This window comes from Budorcas taxicolor, chromosome 2 (genome assembly GCF_023091745.1).
Source record: "Budorcas taxicolor isolate Tak-1 chromosome 2, Takin1.1, whole genome shotgun sequence".
NCBI lineage: Eukaryota > Metazoa > Chordata > Mammalia > Artiodactyla > Bovidae > Budorcas > Budorcas taxicolor.
Window position 1 is genome coordinate 24,069,379 of NC_068911.1, and position 12,166 is coordinate 24,081,544.

The 12,166-nt window shown below is 41.2% G+C and overlaps 1 protein-coding gene across 1 annotated transcript in view; it reads left to right on the plus strand.

The window, feature by feature from the left end:
* Positions 1 to 12,166, plus strand: part of DNAH3 (dynein axonemal heavy chain 3) — a 229,731-nt gene that overhangs the window by 124,103 nt on the left and 93,462 nt on the right. Inside the window, exons 39-40 of the mRNA XM_052659374.1 lie at positions 1,792 to 1,897; positions 5,518 to 5,647. Coding sequence (XP_052515334.1) covers positions 1,792 to 1,897; positions 5,518 to 5,647 — 236 coding nt within the window. The remainder of the gene's footprint in view (positions 1 to 1,791; positions 1,898 to 5,517; positions 5,648 to 12,166) is intronic.

Genomic DNA, 12,166 nt, shown 5'->3' on the forward strand with positions numbered 1-12,166 from the left:
CGTCCCCTTCTTCTCCTGCCCCTAATCCCTCCCAGCATCAGAGTCTTTTCCAATGAGTCAACTCTTCGCATGAGGTGGCCAAAGTACTGGAGTTTCAGCTTTAGCATCATTCCTTCCAAAGAAATCCCAGGGTTGATCTCCTTCAGAATGGACTGGTTGGATCTCCTTGCAGGAGAGCAATTAGGAAGTATAATAAAATCACATATTGTCATTCAAAATAAGTGAACTGTACTGATAAGTGACTATATAGATAAATCTTAGTAAAATTAAAGATAAAATCTTAGCAGTATTATATATAAAAGTAAGCCTGTAGGGCTTTTCTGGTGGCTTAGTAGTAAAGAATCCACCTGCCAATGCAGGAGACACAGCATTGAACCCTGATCTGGGAAGATCCCACATGCCCCAGGGCAACTAAGCCCGAGTGCCACAACTACTGAGCCTGTGCTCTAGAGCCCAGGAGCCACGGCTACTGAAGCCCGCATGCCTAGAGCCCATGCTCCACAGCAAGAGGGGCCACTGCAATGAGAAGCTTGTGCACCGCAACTTGAGAGTAACCCCTCACTCGCCACAACTAAAGAAAAGCCTTCACAGCAACGAAGACCTAACCCAACCAAAAATAAATAATAAATAGATATTTTTTAAAATGCAAGAAAAGTAAGCTTATAATATTACATGCAGCATAGTATCCCCTTTTAAATTATTAAAACCAACTGAACAACTAAATATGTGTACATATATAAAACCATAAGAAGGTAAGAAATCAAAAGATCAGTGAATGTGAGATTCAAGATTCTGTGTAATCTTAGGTGGGGAAAGCCAGGGGGATAGGATAAGGGAGACTTTATAATTAGATAAAGGTTATTCTCAAAACCATAGTTTCTGCCTGGGTGGTGGGTTCATGGACACTGATTACATTATTGAAAACAATTAACTGAGAAAGGTCATGCATGGGCTAATGATGAGAGTGCCAAGGATAATAATTAATGCAATCATGTACCTCCCAGTCTATAACAAATAAAATAATAAAATAAAAATAAGCTCACATTCCCAAAGGCAATGTAAGGGAGTAGAAAGAGCACATGGCAAGTTAGACCAGCCTGGGCTCCCACCTTGAACACACCACTTGCTAGCTGTGCGACCTCTTCCAAGTCAATTAGCCTCTCAGAGCTACTGTCTCCTCATGTCTAAAATGTAAACCATAAAAAGGAATATTTAGAAATGAAGGCCATTAAGACTTAGCATAGTGGCTGACACATAGTAGGTGCTGAATAAATGGTAGCCAGTGTTAGTAACAAAGAAGAGTGTGCCTAGATATAACAGAATGGGGAAAAACTTGCTAAATACAATGTTACATGTCAGTACATGGTAATGGACTAACATTATGAAAACTATAATAGCAGTTTTCATTGATTAAGAGTGTTCCATATGCTAGACATAGTGCCAAATTCTTTACTGGCCTTTCATTTAACCATTATAATAATCTTACAAGCTACTTATTTTTTATATTCCTCAATTTATAGACAAGGACTCAAATTCAGAGATAGAAAAGAAATTTTTCCAAGGTCACTCAATTAGGATCTGGGGCTGAGATTTGAATACAGGTCTCTGATTCTCAAGACCCCACTCTTATCACTGGTCTCTACCCTTTCCTGGCAAAATCTGTGCATCTTTCCTTTGGCTTGGAACTGGTGAAGGTCTGTGCTCCAACCCAAGCTCCAGCCTATTTACCTCACCCCTACATGCTTGGGAGCCCAATGTGAACCAGGATGGGCCTCTGTTTGTGCTTGCCAGGTGTGGGATGATCTACATGGAACCCCATCAGCTAGGCTGGAAGCCCCTGAAGGATTCATACATGGATACCCTGCCTTCCAGTCTCACTGAGGAGCACAAGGAATTGGTAAGACCCTCTGGTCCCTTTCCTTTCTGTCCTTCCCTGTCTCCCGACTCCTCATCTCCAAAGGCCTTCTAGGATCGTTTTCACATTCATAATTACGGAAGGCAAGGAGGGGCAGGAAATTCCCTGATTGTCCCCAATTACATTGCTTCCTGGCTTCTTGCCATTATTATTTTATTTTGCATGTGGAGCTGGAATTGTGTAGTCAATTTCTGCTTTCTCTTCCATCTCCTCCATTACTTTTTGACTCCTCAGTGGAGAATTCTGGTGCTTGAGAAATGTTCTGTATGATTACTGGGATGTCACCCCTTGACCCTTTGCCCACCAGCAGAAATGCCTTTGGAAGCTGCTCTAGAGGTGTACCAGGTTAGGAAGATCTGTGTTCTTTTTCCTGCCACTTCCCATCCCTGTAACCTGGACTCTATACCTCCTAAATCTAGGGAGCTAAAACCAGTGAGAAATTCTCTTAGTGCAGCTAGTAAGAGTGTCCGTTTTCTTCTTCCCTCCCTAAAAGATGTGTGAATGTTCAGGTTAGATTAGAACACACGCAGATGATGGAAGTAGGAAGGGAGAATGAGTGCTTATGGTACTTCTTGCCTTTTGCTGCATTAACAGGGTTCCCTAGGAAAGTTTCCCACGGAAGAAGCCAAGAAGGATTTGAGTTAGACTCTCTTCTCACTGTAGAAATGCTCTGGGGATCTGCATAGAATGGCCCTTTTCCTATCGCATGTGTATACATGTACTATATACATGTCTGTATATACATGTATGTACTATATACATGTCTGTATATACATGTATGTACTATATACATGTACTATATACATATATATAATTTACACATTATATATATATATATATATATATAATGTTTATTTACAGACACATGTCCAGATGCATAGTCAGAAGCCAGTCTTCACATGCACAGGAAGCCTTCACAGACTTCCCAGTGTCCTGAGTAGTCTAAATTCTTACCAGGACTTCTGAGATTGTGATTCCACCCAGCCTGCCCCTTCAGCCTCATGGCCTACACTCCTCTCAGACTCAGCTTATTACCTTCCAGCCCTAGGGTCTTGTTTCCATTCCTAGAAAACCCCAGATTTTACCTTCTCAAGGCTTTTGCACTTTTTATTCCTCTTTCTGGAAATCTTGCCCCATTTAGTCTCATAAGGGTTGATTCACCTTTGTCACCCAGGTCTTAGCATAAAGCCCCGCTTCTCCAAGAAGTCTTCCCTGACCACCCTATTAAACCCTTCTTGTTTTATCCAGTTGTAATACATTTATTTGTTTCCTGCTAGTACATTCCAGGATTTGTAAATACTTAAGTCATTTCCTTGCTTGTTTAATTATTTATTGTCTCCCCTGCCCCTGAAACTGTAAACCATGAGAACAGAGACCTTGTCTATCTTGTTCATCATTTATCTTTAGCACCTATCACACTGCATTTAATAGATGCACAATAAATATTTGCTGACTGAGTATCACATGTCCAAGTACTCATACATAGTCATTGTTGTTGTTTAGTCACTTAATTGTATCCAACTCTTTGCAACCCCATGGACTGTAGCACACCAGACTTCCCTGTCCTTTATTATATCCCAGAGTTTGCTCAAACTCCTGTCCATTAATTTGGTAATGCCATCCAACCATCTCATCCCATGTCACCCCCTACTCCTCTTGCCCTCAATCCTTCCCAGCATCAGGGTCTTTTCTAATGAGTCCTCTCCTCACATCAGGTGGCCAAAGTATTGCGGCTTCAGCTTTAGCATCAGTCCTTCCAATGAATATTCAGGGGATTTCCTTTAGGATTAACTGGTTTGATCTCCTTGCTGTCCTAGGGACTCTCAAGAGTCTTCTCCAACACCACAGTTCTAAAGCATCAATTCTTTGGCACTCAGTGTTCTCTACAGTTCAACTCTCACATCTGCACATGACTGCTGGAAAAACCAGAGCTTTGACTTTATGGACCTTTGTCAGCAAAGTACTGTCTCTGCTTTTTAATACACTGTCTAGATTTGTCATAGCTTTCTTCCCAAGGAGCAGGCATCTTTTAATTTCATGGTCGCAGTCACCATCTGCAGTGATTTTGGAGCCCAAGAAAATAAAGTCTGTCATTGTTTCCTCATCTATTTGCCATGAAGTGATGAGACCAGATGCCATGATCTTGGTTTTTTGAATGTTGAGGTTTTTTTAATTTATTTTTTTATTGAAGGATAATTATTTTACAGAATTTTGTTGTTTTCTGTCAAACCTCAACCCGAATCAGCCATAGGTATACATATACCCCCTCTGTTTTGAACTACTCTCCCATCGAATGTTGAGTTTTAAGGCAGCTTTTTCACTGTTCTCTTTCACCTTTATCATGAGGCTCTTTAGTTTCTCCTCACTTTCTACCAGTAAGATGGTGTCATCTCCATATCTAAGATTGATAATATTTCTCCCGACAGTCTTGATTCCAGCTTATGATTCATCCAGCCCAGCATTTCTCATGATCTACTCTGCAGATGTTAAATAAGCAGAGTGACAATATACAGCCTTGATATACTCCTTTGCCAATTTTAAACCAGTCCATTGTTTCATGTCCGGTTCTAACTGTTGCTCCTTGACCTGCACACAGGTTTCTCAGGAGACAGGTAAGGTGGTCTGGTATTCCTGTCTCTTTAAGAATTTTCCAGTTTGTTGTGGCTTTAGCATAGTCAATGAAGCAGAAGTAAATGTTTTTCAGGAATTCTCTTGCTTTTTCTATGATCCAGCAAATACTGGCAATCTGATCTCTGGTTCCTCTGGCTTTTCTAAATCCAGCTTGTATATCTGGAATTCCTTGGTTCATGTACTGCTGAAGCCTAGCTTGAAGGATTTTGAGCGTGACTTCCTAGCATGTGAGATGAGTGCAACTGTGCCATAGTTTGGACATTTTCTTTAGCATTGCCCTTCTTTGGGATTATACATATAAACGCATCTATACATTTATATATGCACACATATCCACATATAATTACCTATGAGTGTATTTATTTAATGATGACATGCCTAATTGCAAAAAAATTAACAAGGTGATTTTCAGTAAGAGTCACAAAGTTTAAGAAAAAACACTAAAGTAAGAAGAGAAAATCAAGTAATTTCTTCTGAAGAGTAAGTGGGTAGGGAGCAGAGCCAAGAGATAAGAATCATCATACCCACCAGGAAGTATGTACATACAGACATGTATGTGGGGAATTACTGAAAATAAGCCTGGGCCTCTCAGTGTCCACTTTCTACAGGAGTCCTGCCTTATAAATGCCAGTCAGTCATTTTGAAACCAGTTGTTTAAAATTCCTAACATTTTTCTATAGAAAAGTCAGATATAGTGGCTTCTGGAACCTAAAACTGTTTCATGCATCCTGTAGCTGACCCATAGTGGCTCCAAGCTTTTCTTGCATATTCAGCTCAGTAGAATGGGAGGAGTGGGCATAGTCAGTGGACTGTACATTAAATAGGAGCTAGAGGCACAGGTCTTGTTGCCTATGGATTTTCTTCACTATACCTAGACTCAAAAATCATCATTAGTCTTATCTTCAGCTTCCTTGAGGTGTACCAAGTTCTTAAACACACTTGTTAATGTCAGATTTTACTTTTACTCTTAGGTCAATGACATGTTCATGTGGCTTGTCCAGCCCTGCCTTGAATTTACTCGCCTTCAGTGTAAATTTGTGGTCCAAACATCTCCCATCCACCTTGCCTTCTCAATGATGAGACTGTACTCCTCTCTTCTTGGTAAGTACTTCCCTACAATTCTTAATCCAAACAAGGGTATGCCTTGGCTATTTTTATGCTCCCACCCCTGCTAGTCCCACCATAAGTTACAATGAGACTAGCATTTTGGTCAAGAACAAATAAGTCTTTTGAGTGTACATAGTAGAGTTTGCTGGAAAGAGTCCATATATTTTGGCTTAATCTTTCATTGACTTCCTGGATATTCTTGTGCAAATTAGCCCATTTTTCCTCAGGCTTAGATTCTTCCAGACAATAGGAATAATAATTCCTGTTCCTCTTTACCTATCAGGGACATCCTGGAGGAAAATGAATTTAGATGGCATGTGTAAATGTATGTCAAAAAAAGACTCTGAAAAGAGTAAAATAGGAAGTGTTTCCCATGTTAAAAAAATACACATTACAAAAAATCTGAATTCACAAAGCACATGCATCCACTATAAGAAAACTGATCACTTAAGTCTCCAAAACTATGGAACTACTCCAGGACATGGAGAACCACTGATTTAAATGAATCATTGTTTTAAATGTCCTGGAGAAGTTCTCTATAGCTGTCTCACACAAGCCAAATTTCACAGAATTCCACTGGAAGTGACAGAATATATGTTAATTTGGAGAACTTTTCAGTTCAGTTCATTCGCTTAGTTGTGTCCAACTCCTTGTGAACCCAAGGACTGCAGCACGCCAGGCCTCCCTGTCCATCACCAACTCTGGGCATTTACTCAAACTCATGTCCATTGAGTCGGTAATGCCATCCAACCATCTCATCCTCTATCGTCCCCTTCTCCTCACACCTTAGCATCCACATATAAGTGATATCATACAGTATTATCTTTCTCTGTCAATTTATTTCACTTTAGCATAATGCCTTCCCAGTCCATCCATGATGCTGCAAATTGCAGAATTTCGTTCTTGTTTATGGTTGTATATTATTCCAATATGTATGTATACCACATCTTCATCCATTCATCTCTTGATGAACACTTAGGTTGCTTTGAGAACCCCATGAACACTATGAAAAGGCAAAATAATAGGATACTGAATGAGGACCTCCCCAGGTCAGTAGGTGCCCAGTATGCTACTGGAGGTCAGTGGAGAAATAACTCCAGAAAGAATGAAGGGATGGAGCCAAAGCAAAAACAATGCCCAGCTGTGGATGTGACTGGTGATAGAAACAAAGTCTGATGCTGTAAAGAGCAATATTGCATAGGAACCTGGAATGTCAGGTCCATGAATCAAGGCAAATTGGAAGTGGTCAAACAAGAGATGGCAAGAGTGAACATCGACATTCTAGGAATCAGCGAACTAAAATGGACTGGAATGGGTGAATTTAACTCAGATGACCATTATATCTACTACTGTGGGCAGGAATCCCTCAGAAGAAATGGAGTAGCCATCATGGTCAACAAAAGAGTCCAAAATGCAATACTTGGATGCAATCTCAAAAACGACAGAATGATCTCTGTTCATTTCCAAGGCAAACCATTCAATATCACCGTAATCCAAGCCTATGTCCCAACCAGTAATGCTGAAGAAGCTGAAGTTGAATGATTCTATAAAGACCTACAAGACCTTTTAGAACTAACACCCAAAAAAGATGTCCTTTTCATTATAGGGGACTGGAATGCAGAAGTAGGAAGTCAAGAAATACCTGGAGTAACAGGCAATTTGGCCTTGGAGTACAGAATGAAGCAGGGCAAAGACTAATAGAGTTTTGCCAAGAAAATGCACTGGTCATAGCAAATACACTCTTCCAACAACACAAGAGAAGCCTCTTCACATGGATATCAACAGATGATCAACGCTGATCAGATTGATTATATTCTTTGCAGCCAAAGATGGAGAAGCTCTATACAGTCAGCAAAAACAAGACTGGGAGCTGACTGTGGCTCAGATCATGAAGTCTTTATTGCCAAATTCAGACTTAAATTGAAGAAAGTAGGGAAAACCACTAGACCATGTAGGTATGACCTAAATCAAATCCCTTATGATTATACAGTGGAAGTGAGAAATAGACTTAAGGGCCTAGATCTGATAGATAGAGTGCCTGATGAACTATGGAATGAGGTTCGTGACATTGTACAGGAGACAGGGATCAAGACCATCCCCATGGAAAAGAAATGCAAAAAAGCAAAATGGCTGTCTGGGGAGGTCTTACAAATAGCTGTGAAAAGAAGAGAAGCAAAAAGCAAAGGAGAAAAAGAAAGATATAAGCATCTGAATGTAGCGTTCCAAAGAAGAGCAAGAAGAGATAAGAAAGCCTTCTTTAGCAATCAATGCAAAGAAATAGAGGAAAACAACAGAATGGATAAGACTAGAGATCTCTTCAAGAAAATTAGAGACACCAAGGGAACATTTCATGCAAAGATGGGCTTGATAAAGGACAGAAATGGTATGGACCTAACAGAAGCAGAAGATATTAAGAAAAGGTGGCAAGAATACACAGAAGAATTATACAAAAAATATCTTCACGACCCAGATAATCATGACGGTGTGATCACTCATCTAGAGCCAGACAACCTGGAATGTGAAGTCAAGTGGGCCTTAGAAAGCATCACTATGAACAAAGCTAGTGGAGGTGATGGAATTCCAGTGGAGCTATTTCAAATCCTGAAAGATGATGCTGTGAAAGTGCTGCACTCAATATGCCAGAAAATTTGGAAAACTCAGCAGTGGCCACAGGACTGGAAAAGGTCAGTTTTCATTCCAATCCCAAAGAAAGGCAATGCCAAAGAATGCTCAAACTACCGCACAATTGCACTTTTCTCACATGCTAGTAAAGTAATGCTCAAAATTCTCCAAGCCAGGCTTCAACAATATGTGAACCGTGAACTTCCAGATGCTCCAGCTCGTTTTAGAAAAGGCAGAGGAACCAGAGATCAAATTGCCAACATCTGCTGGATCATGGAAAAAGCAAAGAGTTCCAGAAAAACATCTATTTCTGCTTTATTGACTATGCCTTAGCCTTTGACTGTGTGGATCACAATAAACTGTGAAAAATTCTGAGAGAGATGGGAATACCAGACCACCTGACCTGCCTCTTGAGAAATCTGTATGCAGGTCAGGAAGCAACAGTTAGGACTGGACATGGAACAACAGACTGGTTCCAAACAGGAAAAGGAGTACGTCAAGGCTGTATATTGTCACCCTTCTTATTTAACTTATATGCAGAGTACATCATGAGAAATGTTGTACTGGAAGAAGCACAAGCTGGAATCAAGATTGCCGGGAGAAATATCAATAACCTCAGATATGCAGATGACACCACCCTTATGGCAGAAAGTGAGGAGGAACTAAAAAGCCTCTTGATGAAAGTGAAAGAGGAGAGTAAAAAAGTTGGCTTAAAGCTCAACATTCAGAAAATGAAGATCATGGCATCTGGTCCCATCACTTCATGGGGAAAAGTGAAAACAGTGTCAGATTTTATTTTGGGGGGCTCCAAAATCACTGCAGATGGTGATTGCAGCCATGAAATTAAAAGACGCTTACTCCTTGGAAGAAAAGTTATGACCAACCTAGATAGCACATTGAAAAGTAGAGACATTACTTTGCCAACAAAGGTCCATCTAGTCAAGGCTATGGTTTTTCCAGTGGTCATGTATGGGTGTGAGAGTTGGACTGTGAAGAAGGCTGAGTGCCAAAGAATTGATGCTTTTGAAGTGTGGTGTTGGAGAAGACTCTTGAGAGTCCCTTGGACTGCAAGGAGATCCAACCAGTCCATTATGAAGGAGATCAGCCCTGGGATTTCTTTGGAAGGAATGATGCTAAAGCTGAAGCTCCAGTACTTTGGCCACCTCATGCGAAGAGTTGACTCATTGGAAAAGACTCTGATGCTGGGAGGGATTGAGGGCAGGAGGAGAAGGGGACAACAGAGGATGAGATGGCTGGATGGCATCACGGACTCAATGGACGTGAGTCTGAGTGAACTCCGGGAGTTGGTGATGGACAGGGAGGCCTGGCGTGCTGCAGTTCATGGTGTCGCAAAGAGTCGGACACGACTGAGCGACTGAACTGAACTGAACTAACTAGGTGGCTTTTGCTTCCCTGGTGGCTCACAGGTTAAAGCATCTGCCTGGAATGCCGGAGACCCGGGTTCGATCCCTGGGTCAGGAAGACCCCCTGGAGAAGGAAATGGCAACCCACTCCAGTACTCTTGCCTGGAGAATCCCATGGAGGGAGGAGCCTGGTAGGCTACAGTCCATGCAGTTGCAAAGAGTTGGACACGACTGAGCGACTTCACTTTCGCTTTTCACTTTCACTTTAGGTTGCTTTTATATCTAGGCTATTATGAATAATGCTGCTATGAACATTGGGTGCTGTATCTTTTTGAATTAGTGTTTTTGTTTTTTTTCAGTATATACCTAGGAGTGGAACTACTGAGTCATCAGTCAGTTCAGCTGTACAGTCATGTCTGATTCTTTGCAACCACATAGACTGCAGCCTGTCAGGCTTCCCTGTCCATCACCAATTCCAGCTTGCTCAAACTCATGTCCATCAAGTTGGTGATGCCATCCAACCATCTCATCCTCTGTCATCCCCTTCTCCTCCTGCCTTCAATCTTTCCCAGCATCAGGGTCTTTTCAAGTGATTCAGGTCTTTGCATCTGGTGGCCAAAGTATTGGAGTTTCAGCTTCAACATCAGTCCTTCCAATGAATATTCAGGTCTGATTTCCTTTAGGATGGACTGGTTGGATCTCCTTGCAGTCCAAGGGACTCTCAAGAGTCTTCTCCAACACCACAGTTCAAAAGCATCAATTCTTCAATGCTCAGCTTTCTTTATAGTCCAACTTTCATATCTATACATGACTGCTGGAAAAGCCATAGCTTTGACTAGATGGACCTTTGTTGACAAGGTAATGTCTCTGCTTTTTAATATGCTGTCTAGCTTTGTCATAACTTTTCTTCCAAGGAGTAAGTGTCTTATAATTTTATGGGTGCAGTCACCATCTGCAGTGATTTTGGGGCCCCCAAAAAATGTCTCTCACTGTTTCCACTGTTTCCCCATCTATTTCCCATGAAGTGATGGGACCGGATGCCATGATCTTAGTTTTCTGAATGCTGAGTTTTAAGCCAACTTTTTCACTCTCCTCTTTCACTTTCATCAAGAGGCTCTTTAGTTCTTCTTCTCTTTCTGCCATAAGGGTGGTGTCATCTGCATATCTGAGGTTATTGGTATTTCTCCTGGCAATCTTGATTCCAGCTTGAGCTTCCTCTTGATGAAAGTGAAAAAGGAGAGTGAAAACTAACATTATGGCATCTACTCCCATCACTTCATAGCAAATAGATGGGAAAACAGTGGAAACAGTGGCTGACTTTATTTTTCTGGGTTCCAAAATCACTGTAGATAGTGACTGCAGACATGAAAGTAAATGACAGTACTCCCTGGAAGGAAAGTTATGACCAACCTAGACAGCATATTAAAAAGTTCTTTTTAATATTACTTTGCCAACCAAGGTCCATCTAGTCAAAGAGATGGTTTTTCCAGTAGTCATGTATAGATGTGAAAGTTGGACTATAAAGAAAGCTGAGCACCAAAGAATTGATGCTTTTGAACTGTGGTGTTGGAGAAGACTCTTGAGAGTCCCTTGGACTGCAAGGAGATCCAACCAGTCCATCCTAAAGGAGATCAGTCCTGGGTGTTCATTGGAAGGACTGATGTTGAAGCTGAAACTCCAATACTTTGGCTACCTGATACAAAGAGCTGACTCATTTGAAAAGACCCTGATGCTGGGAAAGATTGAGGGGAAGAGGAGAAGGGGATGACAGAGGATGAGATGGTTGGATGGTATCACCGACTCAATGGACATGAGTTTGGGTAAACTCTGGGAGTTGGTGATGGACAGGGAGGCCTGGCATGCTGTGGTCATGAGGTCACAGATTCAGACATGACTGAGCAACTGAACTGAACTGAACTGATACACCAATGGAATGGCATAGAATGTCTAGATATAAATTCATGCATGTATTGTCAAATGATTTTCCACGAGGATGCTAAGACCATTCAATGCAGAAAGGACATTTGTTTTTCTTTTTCCTCTTTTTGTTTGTTTTTGCCTGCACCACGTGGCATGCAGGACCTTTAGCTCCTCCACCAGGGATCTAATCCATGCCCTCTGCAGTGAAAGTACTGATTCTTAACCACTGGGCTGCCAGGAAGGTCCCTGGGACAGTCTTTTCAAAAAGTGATGCCAGGAAACCTGGATATCCACTTAGAAATAAAGGAAGTTGGATCTTTACTTAATGCTATGTACAAAAATTAACTCAAAACAAATGGAAGACCTAAACATAAGAACTGTGTGTGTTCAGTCACTTCAGTCATATCTCTTTTCAACCCAATGGACTGTAGCCTCCAGGTTTCCCTGTCCATGGGATTCTCCAGGCAAAAATACTGGAGTGGATTGCCATGCCCTTCTTGAGCAGATCTTCCCAAACTAGGGGATGAACCCAGGATCTCCTGTGGTTTCTGTATCACAGATGGATTCTTTTTTTTTTAATATAAATGTATTTGTTTTAATTGGAGGT